We start from the raw sequence: 25450 nt of genomic DNA, 5'->3' as shown, positions 1-25450 counted from the left end.
ACACATATAAAAACTGAGTCATTTTGCTGTATACCTGAAATGAACACAGCTTTATACACATATGCATATACAAACGTGTGACTCACTATGCTGCACAAACACAACTTTGTAAAATAACTATACTTCAAATAAAAAGGTGAATTAGAAATAGAATAAAAAAATAAAAAAAAGAAACTGCAAAAAATATTTATGAAATCTGGAAAACTGAGAAGCCAGTGGTGTGAGCAAAAGATGTTGGGACTGAAGGCTGGGGAAGCAGGATGGTAAGGTATGGTAAGAATAAAAGTGTAGACTGATGCTGCGTGGTGTTTTAATACCAAAGGATGGAGTGAGTAGACAGCAGCTGAGGAGACTGAGCTTCATCCTCTGGGCAGCTGGCATGGTGGTGAGCTTGGGTTCACATGTTGATCAGGACACTCTGGCTACTGGCTGGAGAATAGGTGGGAGGGGAGTGAGACTGAGGCCAACCATGAAATGGAGATAATAACCTATATTTTGGACTCTTTGTGCCCAGAGGAACAGCCGGATGTCAGGCATCCACAACTCCCCAGTACCAAGCCACTGCCTTCCGTCGAGTCCCTGGGTCCTCCTCCCCCAAAACCACCAAGGCCCCCAGTCGTGACCCTCCAGGCCTTCCAGAGGCAGGCAGCTGCTCTTTCCAAGCCTGATGGGGAAGGTAAGAAAACACACACACAGGGCCGGTGCACAGCCAGCCAAGGGCAGTCATGGCTCCCGTGCCCCCATCTCCCTGTCACCTCCCCCCGCTGCATTCGCTCCCAGGGGACGGTGCCAAACTGCTTTTCTGTGGGGCTGGACATCCATCACTGCTTATTCTCATGTAGAGGCTGTGGCAGCTTGCCCGTGAAATGACAAATCTGGGGGAATTGGCCCCTTATCGCTCCTGGGCCAGCCTGCTTCCCCTGAGAGCTTTGCGTTTGATCACTGGGAATCTGTCCAAGAGGAAGAAAAAGAAAAGTAGCTGAAGAGGGAGGCAGGGAGTCTTTGTTTTCCTACAAAGCCTGTGTTGTCAACACAGCCAAGTGGAGTAGGAGAGGGGGAAGGAGTGGAGGGAGGAAACTCAGTGTGAACTTGACCTGGGATCCTGATGGGAGTCCCCTGGGCCACTGTGGTCGGTGTTCAGGAATGGACTGAAGGGCCCCACCGCTGCCCCCACTAGCCCTCGTGCCATAGACTGCAGCGTCCCTGCTTGGCAGCCTTTCTGTGCTCTTGTGTGTTTTCCTCTGCTATGTGAGGGAACCTGCTCACCCCCTTCCACCCCCCGTAGCCTGATCCCACTGACACTGTCAACACCTTTGCTTACATTTGCTCTAATGAAACACGAGGTGAACGTACACTGTGGGGTGATGTGTAGTGCGGTGCTAGCGTTTTCTTACTGTGGCCACGAGCACCAGTGAACAGTACACTGAAAGAGCTAATTCTTCATTCGTTTCTTCTCAGCTTGCTGATTGCTCATTTGACTGCTTTGGGCAACCTCAGGGTGAAATTTCCTTAACTCAGTGGTTCTCAAACATCAGCATGCATCAGAATCAACTGGAGGACTTGTTAAAATATAGCTTTCTGGGCCTGAACCCAGAGTTCTAAGTCAACTGGTCTGGGTTTGTGCTTAGTTGCTCAGTCACGTTCGACTCTGCAACTCTTTGGACTGTAGCCTGTCAGACTCTGTCCATGGGATTTCTCTGGCAAGAATACTGGAGTGTGTTGCCACTTCCTCCTCCAGGGGATCTTCCTGACCCAGGGATCGAACCTGCATCTCCTTTGTCTCCTGCATTCCAGGTGGCTTCTTTACTGCTGAGCCATTGGAAAGTCTGGTCTGGGTTTGGAGCATTTGAGAATTTACGTTTTTAACAAGTTCACTGGGAGACACTGATATAGCTGGTCTGGGGGCCATGCTTTGAGAACCACTGCTAAAAGTTACCTTAAGTCATATCCTAAAAGGAAATTCTGTAACGAGAAATAGAGCTCTTCTAAGTATACTTTGATAATATGGCTATCCCCATATCAAAGAGGGTGGTTTGATTTTTATAAACATTAAATAATTCAGGCCTCAAACCATCTCTCTGAAAGAGAAAAACGTTGTCAGAGAACAGAGGACTAAGGTTTTGGGAATAAAATGGGCTCCCCATTTTATTAAATTTTATTAAATCCCAGCTCCCTCATCACTGGCTATTTAGGTTTGGTCGTGGGACCCACTGAGCTTCATTGTCCTTATCTGTAAAATGGGGATGATAGTGACACTCCTCTTGTAGGATGATTGTAAGGAGAAATGAGATGAGGCCTGGGAAGGCTGAACAGTGCCCAGCACAACAGTAAATGCTTGAGGAAGGCACTCCTACCATTACCTCAAGCATGCGTCGAGCAGCTGCACTCTTCTTTGCCGGACTCTGTGATAGAAACAAGAGATTAGTTACAACAAGTGCTGTTAGAGCTAGTGGACACCCACAGGGCAAAGGGAAAACAAGAACATCAACCTAGGTCTCATACCATTGAGGAAACTGGGTAAGGAGTATATGGGGTCCCTCTGTATTATTTCTTACTATTGCATGTAAACCTACAATTATCTCAAAGTGGAAAGTTTAATTTAAAAAAAATGTAAAGAAGAAATTAAGAGAGAAATCCCATAGGAGTTTCGGGGCCCAAGGAAGTAAAAGTCTAATATAAAGACCCTGCAGTCATAGCTAAGCACCATAAAGTGTGTGTGAATCCTGCATGCAGTCCCTGGCAGTCCCTGGGTGCTGGGGTGGGGCAGGTGAGCTGCACCTCTACATTTTATTTGGTGGTGGGAGGGGGTCAGGTCATTGTACAAACAGTTCACTTAAACAGACTGCCACTAACATGTCTTTTTTTTTTTTTTTTGCCCTGCCTCTTGCTCTTGCAGAAGCTGCGAAAGAAGGCAACCTGCCTCCAGTGAGGTGAGTACCCATTTCTTAATTGTGCAGCAATGCAGCCCATCAACAAGGCTGCTTAGCCTGCCCCAAAGCAGGCAATAAGCACAGGTCAGGTGTCTGTATTTCTCAGAAGAGTTGGAGAAGAAGAAATAACAAATTGCAACCAACTGCAACTTTTGATTAAATGAGAGATTAAATAAACTGCATTTAACAACTCTGCTGATGTTAAGTTGCAAAGATGGGTCTCTGAGGTCCTTTTATTTACGGTACAGTTGGGCTCAGTAAATTGAAACATCAGCCTCCTAGTAATAAATCGGATTAGAGGCTACAGAGTGCTGTGGGCAGCTAGTAAGATCCCCTGGAGAAGGAAATGGCAACCCATCCAGTACTCTTGCCTGGAAAATTCCATGGACGGAGGAGCCTGGTAGGCTACAGTCCATGGGGTTGCAAAGAGTCGGACGCAACTGAGCAACTTCACTATTGATGGGACAAAGGACTTTCTGGCTTTGGTGCACTCCTTGTAATACTCTTGCCATGGAAGTGTCAGTCTGAGTATTGTGCCCTCTGATGAGTCATGCGTTGAGCTGACCACTTTATACTGAGGTTCTCGCGTCCTCTTCTCAAGAAGGCTGCGAAGTTGCTGGCTCTGTTTTCATTTCATAGCTAGAGATACTTGGGCACAGAAAATTTGCCACTTGCAGAGCCATGATTCTAACCCACATGTTCCCAAACTATTTTTTTTAAGCTGAGATATAATGGATATGTATAACTGTGTAAGTTCGAAAGCACAATATATTGGTTCAATACACATATTTCACAAGATTGTTACTGTGGTAGCATTAACTAACACTAGCTAGCACCTTTATCACCTTACATAATTATCATTTCTTTTGAAAACAGTTAAAATTCTAGTCTCTCAGCAAGCTTAAGTTTATAATAGAACATTTTTTAAAAACTATAATCCCTATGTTGTACAGTGAGTCTCCAGAATTTATGCTGCAAGTTTGTATTCTTAACACCTCCAGTTTCCCCGCTCCTCGGTCTCTGCTAACCACCATTCTACTTTCTGCTTTTACAAGTTCAGGTATTTTATTTTTTTAAGATTCCACATATAAGTGATATCACATAGTATTTGTCTTTTCGGACTTATTTAGCATAATGCCCTTGAGGTTCATCCATGTTGCAAATGGCAAGATGGCCTTCTTTTCGAGGCTAAATAATATTCCATATCTATATATATCCATCTTTATATATACATACACATATATCACATTTATAATATATGACATTCATATATCTTTAACATTTGTTATCTATCACATTTACACACATATCTACTATATACACATATACATTATATCTCTCTCTCACGTCTTCTGTACCCATTCTTCTGTTTATAGACATTTCGGTTGTTTCCATATCTTGGCCATGTGAGTAATACTGCAGTCTTCATAGGAGTGCAGGTATCTGTTTGAGATCCTGTTTTCGTTTCCTTTGGGTGTATACTGAGGAGTAGGATTTCCGGATCATATGGCACTTCAATTTTTAACTTTTTGAGGAACCCCATGCCGTATTCCATAATGGCTGTACTAATAGATATGCCCCAACTGTTTTGAGTGTATCACCTTAACTCCTTCACAAAGATGCTCCTGTTCTCAAGAAGGTCCGTCTTAGAAGGAAAACTAAACCTAAAAATGATCATACTACCTATTCACTCATTAAATGTTGATAATAGTAGAATGTATTACATTTTATAATAGAGAAAGGTACAAGTTTCAGAGGTTGCAAAAATGTGGAGAGATCGCTTTTCCTTGGGAGGGTCAGGGAATTTTTTTTTTAAATAGAAAACATATCAGTTCGCTATTACTACAATAATATTACATAATAACAATATAACAATAGTAAACACAGTGAGTATGGGTTCAGTTGATCTGGGCTAGGCTCAACTGCCTGGCACATATGTTGCAGGCTGTCCAGGCAATCTTGCAAATGCTGAGTTAGAGTAAAACACTGAACGGTTACATGGCATTGGGCAGGGATCTAGGAAGGGAAGAAGAATAGAGGCATTAATTTCAATCAACCTAACAGTGAAGATGCAACATTTGAACTAAGTATTAAGGATAAACATCCGTCAGAAAACACAGGAAAAGACATCATAAGCAGAACCAAAAAGTGTGGAGTATCCTGTTTTCTTTTGGAAACTGAACTAGTTGAGTTTAGAGTATAGAAAGTATAGTAAGAAATGGGAAGGAATGTGTTGTTAGAGGGAGATAGGAACCAAATAATGGAGGATTCTGTACACCAAGGATTGGATGAGATGATCTGGTTCAACAAGGAACAAACTGCCTGGAGCTAGATAAAATTCATGTGCTTTGGGAGCCCTTAGTTCAATTGCCTATTTGAATGAGTTCAGTGACGACACAGGGTAAGTCAGCTGCCTTCTATGTGCGTTTGTGTGAAAGAGAGAAAAAATTAGACAGCTCAGGAGATAATTTGTACTATTTAGTCTATGAACGTGGGCCCCAGTGTCACAGTTTGAGGGGACAATGTACTTCTGCTGTGCTCTAAGTTGGTCTTGCTTCCCTCCAGCCTTGAATACTATGAGCATCTCAGTATGATTATGAGTGTGCTGTGATAGTAGTGTTCAGCTCGATATGCATTTTCTCTATAGCTTGGCTCTGGACTAAGCTGACTTCTTCTCTGGCATTTTAATCATCCATTTCAACATGCGGGGCAGTGGGGCAAACTTACTGTGATAGGCAAGTATTGAGAAACTGGTCAGTCTCTGGTGTGACACCTTCTTGCTAAGGAATTTACAAGCACAGTTTCAGTTTGACTTTAAACAGTTTCCTTTGACTTTAAAACTTAATCTCATCTAAAATGAGACTCGCTATACTTCAGTGATGATATGAAAGACAAGAGATGAAGAGGGACCAGAATACTTAGGTGTGGCTTCATGGAAGTAAAAAGAACTTGAAATGTATCCTGTAATGATAGGTCAGGATTACATAGGTCTACTTATTTGTTCCCTTTTGTGAGACTCTGTAGCTCAGACAGTAAAGAACCTGCCTGCAATGCAGGAGACCTGGGTTTGACTCCTGGGTCAGGAAGATACCCTGGAAAAGGGAATGGCTACCCACTCCAGTGTTCTTGCCTGAAGAATTCCATGGACATAGGAGCCTGGCGGGCTATAGTCCATGGGGTAGCAAAGAGTCAGACATGACTGAGCTGCTAGCACCTTCACTTTCTAAGGCAGGTGAGGGTAGAGTAGTATTCCCAGAAATAATGACATTCTTGGCTTATAGTAGGTAGATGGAAGAATGGATGGCTGGACAGACCGAAGAACAGAGCAATGGATGTTCACTATAGAGCTAGAACATGATTGAAAGCAAGGTGGCAGAGAAGAGGATATAAACAGACAGAAGAAGGATGCTGATGTGGAAAAGTAAGACATGACATTGAATTCTGAAATACATTAAGTGCCATGCTAAGGGTTTTGAATTTTATCTTGTAATGCTAAGAAATTACTTTGAACAAGTATATGCCATGATGCTGAGCATTCTTAGATACAACTTCCATGGAAACTGCTGCTTGTTTAGGAAGAACATCTTCCATTAATACCATGTTCATGGTATTAATCATCAATGAAGATATTAGATTAGAAATAGAATATGTCAGATCTCATTACTGGAAGGGGGCCTGGCAATTATCTGATGCAACAGGCCATATAGCATAATATCAACAAAAATCTGAGCTTTAAATCTCAGTCTTGCCACTTAACGTTTATGTAGTCTTGGACAAATGTCTTAACTTCTGCAAACCTCAGTTTTACTTATGTAAAATGGGATATTAATAGTTCCTAACACATGCAGTTGTGGCATGGGTTGAATGAAATAATAGTTTTAAAGTGTTTAGTGCATTATAAAGTGTCTAGAGAGTGTTGAGGAAAGTTTGCTTGGCTGTTATATAACCTCTCACCAAGGGCAGGGATTCATGTTCAAAACGTTATTCTCTTCAAAAACCCTTTGATGGGGAGCTCATTGCCTGGAGATTTCGGTGTTTTTCTTTTGGGAGGGCGGATTTTATTCATTTGACGCACATTTGTTGAGCATCTACCATATGCCAAGTGCTCTTATATTGAGACTACCCTGAGAACACAGCAGCGTATAAAAAATATCTTACATGTGCCCACACACACATTTGTTTGTTTATTCAAAAGTCCTTGAAGTTGGGCTGGAAAAGAAATGACTTCCTTACTCTACACACTCAATCATCTATCCTGGATCTACTGATTGATGTAATGGATGTCGTCTCTACTCCTTTCTTTAAAAAAATTTTTTTATTTATTTGGCCACATTGGGTCTTAAGTTGTGGCAGATGGGATCTTCATAGCATCCTGCAGATCTTTCATTTCAGTGGACGACCTCTCTAGTTTTGGCACGAGGGCTTAGTTGCTCAGAGGCATGTGGGACCTTCGTTCCCTGACCAGGTATCGAACCTGCATCCCCTGAAATAAAGAGCTTCTCTCTGTTTTAGTGTCTGAATCAGAGATTCCCTGACTCAGGACTACCCTCTGACTCTTCCTAATAGGAAAAAACCCATAGTTATAGCTAATGAGGATTAGTTATAGCTAACTATAACTATAGTGATTCTTTACCACTGAATCAGCAGGGAAGTCCCTTTTTTCTTTACATGATGTTTTTTAAAATATCTAAGGACTACATTCTTCCCTAATCTCAAACTCTTATTGTTTTTAACCATTATTCACAAAACAGGGGCCTATGTTTTTGCTGTATCTCTGCAGATATATTTTGTAATCCTCTTTTTAGGAACTCAATGCATTTACAATAGCCATTTTTACTTCTAAGCCCCTTTATAAGCGGCATTGTGTGATGGAGCAAGTACAGGCCCAGAGACAAATTAGCATGGGTTCAACCCTGCCTCTAATACAAGTCAGTGAACAGCTGAGCTTTGATATGCATGTCTCTAAAGTGAACATAGTAATATTTACTTCATTGATTGTCACAAAGACTAAATGATATAGATTATATAAAGCTCGGGAATACACAGAAGATGATCAGTGAATCTTAGTTTCTTCAACCCTTGGCCTCACCCTTTCTTCTTCTCTCTAGAATATTAATATCACATTAATGAAATGACTCTTTGGAGTTTATCCTTTGTCATCACTCTTTCATGCAAACCAAGCTAGTTGGCATGCCTCTTGAATAAGCAGCTTCTATTTGTGTGTGTGAGCAAAGCAGGTTAGTCCCAGGGCAGCAATCAGCTCTGAGTCTATGTCAGTACTTAGCAGAGTTGACTGTTGGCTAATATTTTATTCATTAGCTATAACTATGGGTTTTTTTCCTGTTAAGAGTCAGAGGGGAGTCCTGAGTCAGGAAATCTCTGATTCAGACACTAACAGAGAAGCTCTTTATTTCAAGAGAATAGATTCAGATAGTACAATGTTTCTCTCATGTGAGGGTCTGTGGGTAGATTTTAGGAGTCCACCATATTCTCTCCCAAACATTTAATTTTGATTTTCATGTTGACAGTAGTCTTTAAAAGATAATATAAACCTGTTTTCAATGTCTGGATGGCCTCCTTCAACCTGGTACTTTGGAACATACTTTTGTGTTTGTGTTTTTGGTATTTCTACCCCACACAGAGTGGGGAATAGAAGTGTCTTCTAGGGCTGAGCAGATTATGTGATCACGTCTAGGAGCTATGTTATGACTAGGAAGAATAGATCCCAGGGAATGAATGCCTTTCCTAAGGCACTCAAGTAAAACAATGATAACAGAGAAATGACACGGTGGTCAAATAAGATACGGCTGTAGTTCTTACTTGAACAGTGGTAAATGCTATGAGGAAAAATATATATATAAGTTTTAAAGGTTACACTCCACTTACAGTTGTTACAAATATTGGCTATATTCCTTCTGCTGTGTAATATATCATCGTAGCCTACCTTACATCCAATAGTTTGTACCTCCTTCTTCCCCACCCGTGTATTGACCCTCCCCCTACAACTGGTAACCACGAGTTTGTTTTCTGTGTCTGTGAGTCTACTTTTATAAAGGAAAAAGCATATTAGGATAATAAAGTGGGATTGGAAATGAAACCAAGGAGGTGGAGGACCATCAGGAAAAGCCTTCCTGAAGTGGTGACATTTGGGCCCCCATCATGGAGGTCTGGAAGATGTTCCAAGAGAGGGATAGCCAGGGTGCACTCTCAAGCAAGAACCACTCTCAATGACTTTCAAGAACGAAAAAGGCAAGGAGTAGAGCTAAAACTCAGTGTGCTAGGGCAGTGGTAGTGGTGATTCTTAGAAGCCATGGACTGAGTTTGGATTTTGCTCTAAATGCATTGGGAAGCCAGGTAGTGAGCTGACATTTATTTGGGGAAGATCAGTCTGGTTGCTGTGTAAATAACATATAGTGAAGAAGCAGGTAGAAACAGGCAGATAGCCTAGGGAATCTTTGTGACAACAATGAAACAGTGACAGTATTAGAAATAGCAGTCAATGCTGACATAGTGTCCGTTCTAAGGATGTGAATGATTTCATTTGTGACAATCTTTAAGAAGTAAATACAATGATTATAGATTTTATAAATGGGAAAACGTGAGTCACAGGCTAAATAACTTGACACGGCCACATTTCTAAGGTGAGACCTAGAGGTTGAGAGGCAGCTGGCCATACAGAAACATTTCAGGAAGCAGGAACAGCATTTGCAAAGTCCTTGATGTAGGAGAGTGGAGGGCATCCTTGTAAAACAGAGAGGAGACCAGTGTGGTTAGAGTGCAATGAGGGAGAAAGAGGGTCGTAGGAAGGAGTTTGGAGAGGTTGCTAGGGCTGAGATCATACACGTGAGGCATTCAATGGTTTTGTTGTTACTTTTTGTTTAATTAGAAGATAGTTACTTTATGATATTGTGATGATTTTTGCCATACATCAACATGAATTAACATTGTTTTGTTGTTTTTAAATTAAATAGCATAAGCAAAGTTGTCTAAGCTATCTTTTTAAAAGATCATCCTGGCTGCTGTATGGAGAATAAACTGTTGAAGGACCAGAGAAAAATGATACTTAATTAGTGCCTTAAAGAATAAGTAAGAGCTACTGTATAGCACAGAGAACTCTACTGAATACTCTGTGGTGACCTAAATGGGAAAGAAATTCAAAAGAGAGGATACACGTATATGTATAGCTGATTCATTTTGCTGTACAGTAGAAACTAACAACATTGTAAAGCCGCTGTACTCCAACAAAAAAAGTAGTGTTAAAAAAAGGCCTATTCACTTGTTAGTTATCATAATAAAGGAAAATTACCAAAAAAAAAAAAAAGTGAAAGTTTGTGGAAAGGACATTGGCAGCAAGGTTGTTACAAGCAGGGGAACCACACAAGAAAAAGCACAGAGGCAAGAAACATCCTGATGTGTCGAGGAACCGCAGTAACTTGGCATAATTAGAATGCATAGTGGCAGTCTGCATAGCATGTAATAATAGTTCAGCCAATACTGGCTGAATAATATAATGGACTCAGATGGTTCTTAGCTTGAGACTCAATTATATAATCTATTTTTGTTATTTTCTAGATTCTTGGGTGTAGTTCAGCTCTCTGTCTAAATTATAAATTCTTTGAAAGCAGGGAGAGAATCAAATACTTCTTTCTTACCAGCTACATAATTTTGAGATCTTTAAAAATTGAACAACACAGCAATACTTGAAAACAAGAAGATCGAAGGAGTGTGTTATAAGGAGTTAAGAGCATAGACTTTGTGGTCAGATAGCCTTAGGTTTATGTTTTTGAGCTCCACACTAGCTGTGTGATCTTAGAAGAGTTATTTAATATCTCTGGGCCTCTGATTTCCTCACATGGGAAAATGGAGAAATCAATAAATCCTACCTGTTTTGGGTCACTGTGAGGATCAAGATAAGCATCTATAATTCCACAAAGTTCCCAGCAATGTTGTAAACACTTGATAAAAGGCAGCAATTTGTCATGTGTTTGGAGTGCAGGGTTTGCCTGTAACAATGTCTAGGGCTGCAGGCAGCGGCCGGCTTCAGGAGGTCTGTTTCCTAGGAAAGCCTGCCAGTAGCTCAGGGGATGACCCTGTCTTTCACTTCTTAAAACAAATGCTCTCAGATATGATATCCTACCTCAAAGCAGACACTCTGAAATTCAGGTATTTTCAAGCTTGGCCTTAATAATAAAAATGAGGGCTTGGGGTCATTTTTATTCATGCAGTGAAAGTTGCTACTGGATTATTGAGAAATTGCTTAGTGGTTATATTAGTAGAAGTCTGGGTGTGTTTAAAGAGTCGTTCCCAAGTTCATCAGTGATTTCATTGATTCTGTTAAGTAATACTATTAAGGTTAAGTAATACTATTCTTATAAGTGATAATATCAGGCACAGAGAAATATAGTAACTGCCTTGTCACATGTTCCCCATATACTGACTGCTATATAGAAGAATTGATCTGTGAAACCGTTGGATCAGCCTAACGAAATTTTGAAAAATATCATCTAAAACCCACTTTTAAGCTCTGTGACCTTCACCATCACTCTGGGCTTCATCATTTTCATTTCTCATTTTTCCTTGTTCCTGTAGTTCCAAGGAAAAGAGCAATGGGCTAGGAATTAGAAGGCCTGTTTTCCTAACCCACAGTGGTGCTGTCTTGAGTGAGTTACTGAAGCTCTCCAAGCCTCAGTTTCCACATGTGCTACTGAGAGGATTCAAGGAGAGAAGTATGTAACATTAGCGTGAATAGAGCTTGAGGGAATGAGGGCACGTGAGTTAATGAGTGAGAAATTTCGGCGCTTCTGTGCGTCCCCGTCTTCAGCGCACACGATGGCCTCTCGTCATGGCTTTGCTTCATAGTTTGTTCGGTCCTCTTGGGTCCTCTCTGCGGTGTGTGCCGATGACCTCCTCCTGCACTGACTTCCATTGCGTAGGAGTGTTCATGCTCTGTTTGACCTCAGCTGGCACTTTTATTTTTCCGAGAAATTCTGCAACAGAGTGATTGCGACCCAAGATTCTGCACTCAAATATCTAGCTTCTAATCTCTGCTCTGCTGCTTACTACTCTGTGACCTGGATTGTGCCTCAGTTTTCTCATTTGAACATGAAAAAGTGATAGTATCTTCATAGGGTCAATTGAGAATCAAATAAATTGAGATATATACTTGGGACAGTGCCTAGCACAAAGTAAAGGAATAAAAGTTATTAACTATTATTATTGTTGACATGCCCTCCTTATGGATGAGACCAGTGGTTTGACAAAGTAGTTTCAAAGTTAATAATATTACTCCTGAAACTGAGATTACTCTAATAACATTCACAAGGTCATTGTATTAGTCAGTGTTCTCCAGAGGAACAGAACCAGTAGGGTATGTATTTTATGTATTTATGCATTATATATTAGATTGCATATATGACATATATAATATTTCATTATTTATTAAGTATGAGGAATTGGCTCACACAGTTTTAGAGGCTAAGAAGTCCCATGATCTGCCATCTATAAGCAGAAAAGCCAGTGGTATAATTCCAAGTCCAACAGCCTGAGAACAGAGTAGCAGATGGGATAAATCGCAGTCCAAGGGCAGGAGAAGATGAGTTGACATGACCCAGATCAGCAGATGAGCCAGGACAAACCGAGTGGATTCCTCTTTCCTCCTCTTTTGCCTCTGTTCACACCTCAATGGATTGCCTACTTGTATTAGGGAGGGCAGTCTGCTCTACTGAGCCCACTGACTCAAATGCTAACTTCATCCAGAAACACCCTCTAAACAGTTCTAGAAATAATATTTATCAGGACACTCTGTGACCAGTCAAGTTGACACATAAAATTAACCATCCCTTTAGTCACTGTACTTTGGTGGCCCTTATGTAGAGAGAGTTGACTTACCCATTCATGAATTAGAAGCAAATACCTAGCGTCCAGAGCTGAATGATATTGTTTGCTGTTGATGCTATTGTACAGTCACAGTAGAATCTGTGAAGTTGTGAAGCATGCAGGGGTAGGAACTGGGCATGCATATACACATGGGTATACATGTATATGTGCATAAACATATATAGGCTACATAAACCCATGTGTAAAATGATAGTAAAATCAAATACAAAGATGCATATGTAGAGGGGTGTGTGTGTGTGTGTGTGTGTGTGTTATGTAAAAATGGTAGAAGTGGAAGAACTGGTGATAGAGGCAGTAGCAGCTAAAGTCCAAGTGGTTAATGTGTGCAGAGGGGGAAATGGTGGTAAATGTTACTGTAAATGGAAGTAGTGAACTCTGTGTGCCAAGCACTGTGCTAAACACAGCATAATGACAATCAGCTCATCCTCATCAGAAACAGGATTAAAGGAGGAGGAGACTTGGATCCAACTATGTATGCAGGGTCACAGCCAGGTAAAGCTGGCTAGAGGTGTGGAGATTCTACCCAAAAAGCCTCTATTTCCAGAAGTGTGTCTCTCCTTATAGCCATTCTGGTAACTACTTCATCTTTTAACCATTATCTAATATTTAGAAGACAGAGGTTGGAATAGCTTATGAGGAAAAATTTAAATAAAAAATTTTCCATGCAATTTTGTAAACCTCGCACTAATGCATTTCGAGATCCAGTTTAGATAGAATGGATGCCATTGTTTGTATTCTAATTACCAGTCATTTGATTCAAGAATTAATTCTTTCATTCAGGAATTTCTTAGGGTAAAAGCCTATGGGGAGGTGAGTCTTACAAGAAGTATTTATTGGAGACAGAAACTTTTCCACTTTGGGACTTTGGGTAATTGAGAGATCAGATGGTCTCATCCTTCCTTGTCACCAGGAACCGGTAGAATGTCCCAGGGAGCAGCTGCTGGCTAAGCTACAACTCTTCTTCCTACTTCTAGAACTGGTGCACCATCGAAAAAAATGGAATAAGTTGGATTTTCAACTTAGGTCCACACCCCTAATAAAACAGATGAAAAGCAGGGCACACTGGTTTTGTCATTAAGTCTCAGTCTTTTCTATTTCAATTCAGGTTCTTTAGATTTTCCGAAACTGTCTTGCAGTGAAACTTGTTGACTCATCCTTGTGCAGTGTAGCATAGGAGAAGGTGAGCATGGAAAGGTGCCTGTCAGGCATTTCCCACATGTTAACTCAGTTATTCCACCACTGAACTGCTGGTGACCCAACCAGTGAGATCACACGACCAGTGAGAGGTGGATAGGATGAATCTAGGTACAGTGTCCAGCATGTAGTACCCTCAAAAATTAGCAGCTGATCCTGTCGTGGAAAACTTCATTGTTTGACGAAGTGAGTTGGTGTTTGAATATGCTATGTGAGCTGCTTTCCTAGCATGTACAGTCTGATACAGAGGTTTTCTTCAAAGGAGGGTGGTGGCCCAGGAGTGGACTTGGCAAGAGGAAGTCACAAGTCTGTGTTTCATCCTGAGAGCCCAAAAATCTGTTTAGAAGATAGGTTTCTAAGGGTCCAAATACAGTTAGAAAATATTTGCTTTCACAAGTCATCTTTAACATTTCCACTGCATTTACAGGGTTCTTATTTCTCCAGGAACATAAGGTTGAAGGTATCATTAAGAAGCATTCATATTTTATTATGCAATGTTTAAATTACTAGAGGTTTTCTATAAGAAAGTCAGAAAAAAGATAAAAACCTGATGCTATATGCAAGTAATAAAAGGAACTTTGCAAAATGCAAACCTCAGCACTTCTTTTTTTAAATACTGTAATTTTAATAATATAATAAATTTGTAGCACAATTTTTATGGAATGCCTATATGCAGAGGGCAGATATTTCATTCAATATCTATAGTATACCTTTCAAGTAGATTTTATTATTACTGTTTTGTGGAGTAGGAAACTGAAGATTTAAGGTATGTATTCAATACTTTTAAAACTAGAAAATGGAAGAGAGAGGATTAAAATTCAAATCTGTCTGACCCCAAGCTCCGAGTCTGTCAGTAATTCTGTGATGCCTCCCAATGATGTCTAAAGTCCTAGATACAGACTGTACACAAATATTGTAATTAATGTGGAAACAAAGAAATTGAAGCATAGATATATTTAAATTATAGAATTATTTCTTCCCAGAAATCCAGGTTCATTATATTGACCCATGTCATATTACATCAAGGTGTATCTCAGATCTTATTTTAATGGACCAGGAAAAAGATAAAAGACATTCTCAGATGGCAGAAAGGGAAGTTTAAATACATGTACAGTGTCTTTTTTCCCTTTTAACATAATGCTAGGACTGCTTCTCTATAAAGACAACTGATCTGAAAGATGATTTTTTTAATGCTCTGTTGAAATTCTTTCTGATTATCTGAAGTCAGATATTTATTCATTTCTGACAAAAGTAGTCCAAGAAATTGATTAGACATTTCTTTCAACATTTCCACAAATTGTTTCTAATTAATAAAGTTAATTTACCATAGACCCATGGAGATTGTTAGGTCACTGGAGCATAAGATGCATGGCATAGTCTATAATTTAAGAACATTTTTCTCGATTATTTTATGCAGAGGGAAGGAAACAAAATAGTGAGAGAAGAAACTACTGATGCATTAGAGTTCATAATTTTTCCTCTTCAGCAAAATGAACTGTCCATCCATATCTTAAAATATTACAGAGATTATGAAAGAAAAACCTGAAATAACCAAAGTGGTCAAATATAGATAGGAAATCGAGTGGAATATGCTTATAATATTAAAAAAAAATGTAGGGAAACAGAGGAGGAAGTCCAGCCTTTTCACTGTCTATAACTACAGAAATAGGGTGGGAATCTGGAAGAATACCAAAACGAAAAGAGCTCACTTGTGTGGTGGTGGAAGGGTTATGGGCGATTCGTTTGTCTCTCGCCTAGCCACAGTCCAGGTGAAGAAGTGATTTTCCGTTTGCTGTAGATAAAATTGTAGGAAGCCCTCTTCCTTTCACTCCTAGTCCTGTTTCTTTCTTCCCAGAGCAACTCCAACTATGACTATTAGAGTGTATCCATTTGCATTTCTTATTCTTCAGCTACAAACTCAGATGTCTGTTAAAGATACAGAATTTTACATTTTTGTATGCACAGCATCTTGTTTATCCTTCTGAAACTTGAATTTCTTCAAAGCTGTTTTCATATCCTATCTATGCTGATGCATGTACAGCTAGTTTAGTCATTATAATTGCATACTATATATATTTCATCATGTGAAAGAAAGTGAAAGTGAAGTCATTCATCGTGTCCGACTCTCTGTGACCCCGTGGACTGTAGCCTACCAGGCTCCTCCCTCGATGGGATTTTCCAGGCAAGAATACTGGAGTGGGTTGCCATTTCTTTCTCCAGGGGATCTTCTCAACCTAGGGATTGAACCCAGGTCTCCTGCACTGTGGGCAGGTGCTTTAACCTCTGAACGTATCATAATTCATGTATTTTCTGACTGAGGGATATTGAAATTGTTTCTTATCTTCACATTTCCCAATGACATTGCAGTGATCATCCTTATGTATTTCCGTGAATATAAGCAAGTTTCTCTAGGTTATTTACTTAAAGTAGAAATTGCTAAATAATAATAAGAAACTTCAGTTTTACTATAATAGGTATTGAAAACTTATCTCTCAAAGTGGCTGTCCTCTCAAACCAGTATAAAGAGTTTCTCCGTGTTCTGGCCAAATGTTGTGCTTTTCCAGTCAGGGGATTCTTGCTAAACTGACGGATGTAAATGAGATTCTCATTGTCTTGGCTCCATCTTCCTGTTGACCATATGACTTCAAATTTACTCTTATAAATGATCAGTTTTTTTTTTTTCTGTAATGTCTTCCATATCCTTTTGTTCAATTTTCTATGGATTTGACTTTTTCCTATTTCAGGCATTCCTGATAGAGTTTAGATATCAACTAAAGTTTATTAGACTTCATTATTAAGTGTGGCATCTGTTGGCATTTAACCTAGTTGAGAGAGTTTATCTACATGGAAATTTTTTTATATCTATTAAAATAGTTGAGAGTTTTTCTCTCTCATTGTTTCAGTGTGATTCATTGTAGTGATAGATTTTCTGATATTGAGCCTTCCTTGAACTCTTGGAATAAATTTTAGTTATTCTTAAGCTGATTTTAATACTAATTCATTTATTTAGTACTTAGTGAGTTTGGACTAAAGTTTCTTACATGAAACTGGGCTTTATTTTTATTTCATTGTTTGAACTTTTTGTAATTTTCATATCAAAATTACACTATCCTCTGAAAATGAGTAAAGTAGTTTTTCTCTTTTTTTATCCTCTGAAACTTTGCTAAAATTTTCTCATAAAACATAGTGGACGAAAAGGAGAGAGATGCATTGAGTGTGGAGGTGGGTGTGAGGGCGATTGATCCGAGCCCTTTAATGGTTTGTTGGCCTACTAGTGTTTCTGGTTCTCCTTCAGTCTCTGTGGTAATTTTATATTTCCCTATTAATTTGCCAAATTTCCCTAAAATTTCAAATGTATTGGCAGAGAGCTGATCTTAATTTTTTTCTTAGATTTCTGAAAGTCTGGAACAAGCTCTAGTTTTGTCCCCTTTCATTTCTGTAGTTTGTGTGTGTACAGATATATGTGTGCCTTCCCACATTGTCTTGATCAGTCATGCTAAAGTGTGGTCTGATATTAATACATCTACCTAAGCTTTCTTTTGGAAAGTTTGCTTTATACGCTTTCTCCATTGATATGGGAGCTTTGGTTTATCTGGCAATTTTTAACAGCATTACCAAGATTTTTCCAACATCCAGTCAGATACTCTCCATTTTCCTTACAGTAGACTAATCTATGTGCATTTTTTGGTGATTCTTGATCAGTCTGGACTTTTTCCTATTATATTTTATGTTTTAGACTTACCATGCAACTGCCTTATGTTCATTTATCCTTTCCTGCCTTCTTAATATTGAATCTTTCTCATTTAGTATTTTCCTTCTACCACTTAGAAATAGAGGAAAACAATAGAATGGGAAAGACTAGAGATTTTTTTCAAGAAAATTAGAGATACCAAGGAAACATTTCATGCAAAGATGGGCACAATAAAGTAGAGAAATGGTATGGACCCAACAGAAGCAGAGATATTAAGAAGAGGTGGCAAGAATACACAGAAGAACTATGCAAAAAAGATCTTCACAACCCAGATAATCACGATGGTGTGATCATTCACCTAGAGCCAGACATCCTGGAATGTGAAGTCAAGTGGGCCTTAGGAAGCATCATTACAAACAAAGCTAGTGGAGGTGATGGAATTCCAGTTGAGCTATTTCAAATCCTAAGAGATGATGCTGTGGAAGTGCTGCACTCAATATGCCAGCCAATTTGGAAAACTCAGCAGTGGCCACAGGACTGGAAAAGGTCAGTTTTCATTACAATCCCAAAGAAAGGAAATGGCAAATAATGCTCAAAGTACCGCATAATTGCACTCATCTCACACGCTAGTAAAGTAATGCTCAAAAATCTCTAAGCCAGGCCTCAAAAATACATGAACCATGAACTACCAAATGTTCAAGCTGGTTTTAGAAAAGGTAGAGGAACCAGAGATCAATTGACAGCATCCACTGGATCATCAAAAAAGCAAGAGAGTTCCAGAAAACATCTATTTCTGCTTTATTGACTATGCTAAAGCCTTTGACTGTGTGGATTACCACAAACTGTGGAAAATTCTTCAATAGATGGGACTACCAGACCACCTGACCTGCCTCTTGAGAAACCTGTATGCAGGTCAGGAAGCAACAGTTAGAACTGGACATGGAACAACAGACTGGTTCCAAATAGGAAAAGGAGTATGTCAAGGCTGTATATTGTCACCCTGCTTATTTAACTTCTATGCAGAGTGCATCATGAGAAATGCTAGGCTGGAAGAAGCACAAGCTGGAATCAAGATTGCTAGGAGAAATCTCAATAACCTCAGATAGGCAGATGACACCACCCTTATGGCAGAAAGTGAAGAAGAGCTAATGAGCCTCTTGATGAAAGTGAAAGAGGAGAGTGAACAAGTTGGCTTAAAGCTCAACATTCAGAAAATGAAGATCATGGCATCTGGTCCCATCACTTCATGGCAAATAGATGGGGAAACAGTGGAAACAGTGTCAGACTTTATTATTTTTGGGCTCCCAAATCACTGTAGATGGTTGACTGCAGCCATGAAATTAAAAGACTTTCACTCCTTGGCAGGAAAGTTATGACCAACCTAGACAGCATATTAAAAAGCAGAGATAGTACTTTGCCAACAAAGGTCTGTCTAGTCAAGGCTATGGTTTTTCCAGTAGTCATGTATGGATGTGAGAGTTGGACTGTAAAGAAGACTGAGCACTGAAGAATTGATGCTTTTGAACTATGGTGTTGGAGAAGACTCTTGAGAGTCCTCTAGACTGCAAGGGTATCCAACCAGTCCATCCTAAAGGAAATCAGTCCTGAATATTCATTGGAAGGACTGATGTTGAAGCTGAAACTCCAGTACTTTGGCCACCTGATGTGAAGAGCTGACTCATTTGAAAAGACCCTGATGCTGGGAAAGATTGAGGGCAGGAGGAGAAGGGGACAACAGAGGATGAGATGGTTGGATGACATCACTGACTCAATGGATATTAATTTGGGTAAACTCTGGGAGTTGGTGATGAAAAAGGAGGCCTGGCATGCTGCATTCCATGAGGTTGCAAAGAGTCGGGCATGACTGAGTAACTGAACTGAACTTCTACCACTTAAGAAGTTAAATATTCTGTTTCTATTCTTTTTGTGGTGACAAAGTTTGACATCCACAGTTAACTAAGTCTAATGATAAAGAAAATCTCTATCCTGCTCCTGAATGGTGCCTGAGAATAATTCTCATGGCCCTGTTTCACAATCTTCAATAATTATTATTTAGCATCTTAATTCTACTGTATTCTTTTTTAAATTTATTTTTTAATTGGAAGGTAATTGCTTTACAGTGTTGTGTTGGTTCTTGCTGTAAAACAGTGTGAATCAGCCATAACTATTTATACATACATATATATATACATACATACATATATACATATATATATACATAGATACATATATACATATATACATACATACCTACATATATATATATATATATATCCCCTCCCTTGTGAACTTTCCTCCCTTCTCCCTTTCCACTCCTCTTGATCACCACAGAGTGCCTGGCTGGGCTCCCTGTACCATATAGCAGCTTTCCACTAGCTATTGCCTCTGATAGCCCAGTTGCTAAAGAATCCACCTGCAATGCAGGAGACCCTGGTTCAATTCCTGGGTGGGAATTTGCCAAATTTTAGGGAAATTTGGCAAATTAATCGGAAAAGATCTGCTGGAGAAGGGATAGGCTACCTACTCCAGTATACTTAGGCTTCTCTTGTGGCTCAGCTGGTAAAGAATCTGCCTGCACTGTGGGGGACCTGGGTTTGGTCCCTGGGTTGGGAAGACCCCCTGGAGAAGGGAAAGGCCACCCACTCCGGTCTTCTGGCCTGGAGAATTCCATGGACTGTATAGTTCCTGGAGTTGCAAAGAGTCGGGCATGAGTGAGCGACTTTCACCTCCACTTTCTCACTAGCTTTCTGTTTTACACGGGGTAGTGTATATATGTGAGTGCTACTTTCTCATTTCATTCTACTGTCTCCTGCTGCTGCTGTGTCCACAAATCTGTTCTTTATGTCTGCATCTCTATTCCTTCCCTGCAGATATTTTCATCAGTACTATTTTTCTAGTTTCCACATATATGCGTCAATATATGATATTTGTTTTTCTCTTTCTGGCTTACTCCACTCTGAACAACAGTCTCTTCATTCAATCTTTTGACTACCTATAGTGGCTCATCTTCTTGTGTGATTAGCAGTTTTCCATTATAAGCCTGTTTTGAGTGGGGATTCTTCCCTTGGGAAACCACAGGTGCTATGAGTATGGGAGCATCTTTACAGAATGACTTCAGGTTTCCTTTACAGGGGGGCCGGTGTTGGTGGGGGCGGGGGGTGGATTTGGCTTCTAACAGCAGGTTGGCTCCGTGTCTCAGGAACATACATAGTATGCATTCAGAACCCCGTGCCCTCGGTGCTGGGCTGCAGAGTTTCTTCCTTCTCCTGGGTGACTCTTGGAGCTACAACTGCCCTCCTCAGATAGGAGGCTTTCCTGTTTGCTCCTTGGGAGGTTGCATGGTTATTACGATCAGTTTTACGGATGAGATGGCGTTTTGTGATCCTGGACCTTATTCTTTTAGCTCAGTTCCAGCTTCCCATTCAGTTGAGGCCTATGGCTCAGACTGAATTTAAACCCCCAGCCATCTAGTCACTGGGATTTTTTTTATTTGGTCCCAGTTTCCCATGGAGCCCCTTGGCTGCAGTTCTCACTGACACTTTAATTGCGAATCTCCTCTCTGTCTGGCACCTGGAGGTTTTCACCTTACTGATCTCTAGGTAAATTATGGGTTCTTGATATAATTCTTTACACTGTTATATTTCATCCAGAAATCTGTATTTAAAGTGGGGGTGGTGTGCCTTCCATGTTGGCCATAGGTCACCACATTGGCCAGACTTACTTATATTACTTCTCTAATGAGGAAAAAAATACCCAGAGTTTGAAAATGTGTTTTAAAAATGTTTTGCTTTAAGTAACCTTTTTTTCTCCACGCTTCTCAGTGCTGAATTTGAAGAACCACATAATTATGAGGCAACAATTTCCTATCTGAGACACTCCAGCAACTCCATTAACCTGTGCACCGCAAAAAATTTTGCTGATTGTAAGTGTGCTAAGCCAATTAATATTGTAATCCTGTATGGAATGAAAATATGTCCAAAATGGTATTTCCCCCAGCTAACTCTAAGTTTAAAAGTTAACAACCATGCGCTTTACTGTCACGTTTCTCTCCTCTTAACTATATACATAAACCCAGCTCTGCGTCAGTGCTATCTCCCAGCCCCTAGTGCTGCCTCCTCATTACTGTCTCCTTTCCTTCACCAATCTGCTTAGACATTCTGCCTTTTGTAGATATATGGGAGGGAAAACCAAGTTATGGTGATTCATTTTTTCTTCCTTCTCCTGCCATGGAAACTTCATCTCTCTTCTCTTGATGTTTGTCTTGAAGTCCCCCGGTAACTCCCTGTGGAAAAGGGAGATAACAGACTAGGGGAATGAGGTCCTTGTGTTTAGCCTGAATAGGAGCAGAGGATTCATTAAATGGATCTGACAACTGGTTCGGAGCTGGGTCTTCCTGCCTCTGGTATTACTGACAAAGCTCAGACCTTTCCATGAAAAAAGACTGTCCCAGGCAAGATGGTGAAGAATCAGAAACTCATAGCATCTCTTCAGGATTCTGTGTCTTTGTTCTGCCTATATCAATAGAATCAACCAGTTCTCTACAAAAGGCATAAATATTAGTGCTGGAATAAACACTAGTATTTACTGAGCTGTGCTGTGGGCCACAGTCCTGTTAAAGGTCCTCTGTGCACGTGCCTGTTGATATAGCCATTGTATTCACCCACTTTTAGAGACAGAAAACTGAAAATTAGAGAGACTGAGCTGCATACGGTCACACAAGTAATATGTGGAAGGGCTATACTGTGCAACGGCCCAGACTGCCTGTAAGATCCATGCTTTTCCCATAGTTTTATGCTGCTTCTCATTCAAGCGTGTTTGACTTCCCTGAGAGGAGAGTTAGAGATCCCCTCCTTCAACCTGTTTATTGTACAGACAGGAAGCCCAGGGCTCTGGGAGAGGAAGTCATTTGCCTGGGAACACGTGCTTAGGAAGTTCATGGGTAAGAGTTAGAACCCACTGAAATTTCCATTCTCCCCCCAGGAAATAAGGGGTCAAAGAACTACCAGAAAAACTTTCTCCTAGACTGAGTAAGCTCTAGATTCTCCAAACTGGCTTGTAAAATACTAGCTTAAGAAGTGGAACTACTGTCTGCATCAACCCAGAAGGCAGTACTGCCTCATAGTTGGGGTGCCTAGGCCCCTGCCTTAAAAGCAAGGCTTCTTAAACTCTAATGTGCATGTGAATTTTCTGGGCATCTTGTTGTAATGTAGATTCTGGGTCAGTTGCTCTGGGTTGGGCCAGAGATTCTGCATTTCTAAAGGCACCCTGATGCCACTGGTCCACAGACTGCACTTTGAATAGAAAGGTTGTGAGCCCCAGTTGGACTACATCCCAGGTGCATGTTTTCCTACAAAGCCAATTGCTCACAGGGCCAAGGGGATGCTCCCCTGCAGCTTCCCTCTGGACTTCAGGAGACCCCCAGAATGCCCTCCTGCAGGTGGGTCTCTAAGATGCTGCTTGGGTCTCTTCCCTGGGTCCTTCCAGCTCAGAACAGATGGAGCTAAAGAGAGACCTATTTATGGTGGGGCAGGAGAGGATAAGGGTGACACAGGCAAGGTCCTTCGTGTGTAGAGTGAAGCTGAGGACTGGAAGGAAGGAAGCTGGACCAGAGGCCTGAATGTGTTCTCTCCAGGCCACAGATGTTCAAGGTGGGGCTGTTGGGGATATTATTCGGGGTACCCAATGAAGGAACTGCTAACCCAGGCCTCTCCTTAGTCTTTCACCGAGGAATCCTTTGTGTCCCTCAGTGCTCCTGAGGAGATAAGTGTTTATGACTGAAAAGAGAAAGGGCTCAGAAAATAAGCCACTGATGCAATTGAGAGGTCACTGTGCAAAGGACAATTGGAAGTGGGGAGAGAGGGAGAACGGCGCAGATGGTGAGGGCTTCCCCAGCCAGGATGGCATCCTGTGGGGGATAGGACAGAAGCCTGCCAGGAGATTCTCTGTAGAAGCCAGAGAACCCCAGTCTGGGATGGAAAGGATGCTGTTTTAGCCCACACTCCTTTCCCTGCTCCTCTCTAAAGAGGCAAGGGGTAATTCCCCTGTAGGCGAAAAAAGGGAAGGAAATAGGCGATTTCACCCCCACTTGTCCATGTTCATTTGACATTTCTCCATGTGTTTCATCCTCTTTACACTTACTGTTTGAAAGATGTACAAATCTCAGTGTATTTATCTACTAAATGGATATAATATCTTCTTTGTGTAACTGTTCTGTGTGTTTGAGAAGGTAATGCATTACAGTCAAGTGAACTCTTCTCTGAGAGGATGGAGCACATATGCTTTTCCTTAGTGCTCCTGCTAAGTACAACTAAAACCCCTGGATACTGTACATTTAAAACAAATATATACATATATATTTATATTGTATATTTTTATATATAAACATAAGAAAACTAGAACACTGTGAAAAGGTAGAAAGAAGGTAGACCAGCTAGGCACCTCTGGACCCAAAGAAGGATAAGTGGTGAGCTCCCTGGGTTTTCTTCTTGCTTCATTTATCCCAGCCTTAGAGCTGAAGAAGCTGGCAACCCAGAAACACCACAGGACACAGACAAAGCAACTCCAACAGAAGCCTGCTCTTTCTAGCCAAAGGACCAGTAAAAGGGAAGCCTAGAAAAACAGAAAGCCTCTAGACAACAACTATTTTATCCCAGCTAAATGTCACAGAAAATAACAAACTGGCCCCACTGCCACCAGCCAAGGCCAAGTGGGGAGCCTGGATATCCACCCTTATCAGGCTGTGATGATGCACCCCAGCCCTTCTGCTGGTCAAGAAGGTGAAGTAGGGAGCTGGGACTTTCGTCCCTGCCAGGGTAACAAACTCCACCTACAGTGAAGGTCAGTGAAGAGCACATGGGGATGCGGACTCCAGCCCTGCACCCAGCAATAACAAGGCGTCCCTTCCCCTCCCTGTTGGGATAGCACCAGAGCAGACCTTGTGGAGGGTCAAGACCTTCACACACTCTCAGCAATAAGGCACCCTCTCCCTGTGGGATCAGTAGAGGCTATGTTAGGAGTGATAACAAGCCCTCCCACCCCTCCCAGCCAGAGTGTTACCAGCAGAAGCTTAGCAGGGGGCCAGAGCACCCACTCCTGCTCAGAAGTGATGAGGAGCCCTTGCTTTACTTGGATATCAACAAGACCAAGAAATGGGGAGCCTACACTTCTACCCCCACCTGGCAGGAAAAAGGCAGTCCTCCGTACTTCTGCTGCCGTCCTAGCTGAAACAGAAGGCGTAAATAGTATCCAGAGTCTCGCAACATAATACTCTAAAAGGTCACAGTGCAATGGAAAATCACTCACACCAACAGCCAGCAAAGTCTCAACTTAAGCAAAAAGAGATGACTGACATATGCCAACGTTGGGATGACTGAAGTGTTAGAATTGTCTGACAAAGGCTTTAAAGCAGCTATTATAAGCATGCTTCAGTGAGAATTATAAATATGATTGAAGCAAATTGAGAAAAAAGTCTTATCCAAAAATAGGGGATATCTCTGCAGAGACATGGGAGATGTGAAGAAAACACAAATGGAAATTTTAGAACTAAAAAGTACAGTAAAGAAAAAAAAAAGCTCAATAGCAGAGTGGAGGGAACAGAAGAATCAGTAAACCTGGAGAAAAAATTAGCTCAGAATAGATTTCTTCCTTCCCCTGCTCACCAAGGGTGAGGAATCTTTAAATACAACCTTTCTAGGAAAAAGAGGGGGAGAAGGAAAGGAGGAGAAGGCTTTTGCCATCA

The 25450-nt window shown here is 40.8% G+C and overlaps 1 protein-coding gene across 8 annotated transcripts in view; it reads left to right on the top strand.

Annotated features, from left to right (window-relative positions):
* Positions 1-25450, top strand: part of FYB2 (FYN binding protein 2) — a 132451-nt gene that overhangs the window by 56882 nt on the left and 50119 nt on the right. For all 8 annotated transcript variants that reach the window (XM_060409649.1, XM_060409627.1, XM_060409638.1 and 5 more), the window contains exons 3-5: positions 515-676; positions 2897-2930; positions 21534-21634. In XM_060409649.1, coding sequence (XP_060265632.1) covers positions 515-676; positions 2897-2930; positions 21534-21634 — 297 coding nt within the window. The remainder of the gene's footprint in view (positions 1-514; positions 677-2896; positions 2931-21533; positions 21635-25450) is intronic.

This window comes from Ovis aries, chromosome 1, assembly GCF_016772045.2.
Source record: "Ovis aries strain OAR_USU_Benz2616 breed Rambouillet chromosome 1, ARS-UI_Ramb_v3.0, whole genome shotgun sequence".
Lineage (NCBI taxonomy): Eukaryota > Metazoa > Chordata > Mammalia > Artiodactyla > Bovidae > Ovis > Ovis aries.
Note: the sequence above shows the minus strand (reverse complement) of the source record. Positions and strands in the feature narration are given on the sequence as shown.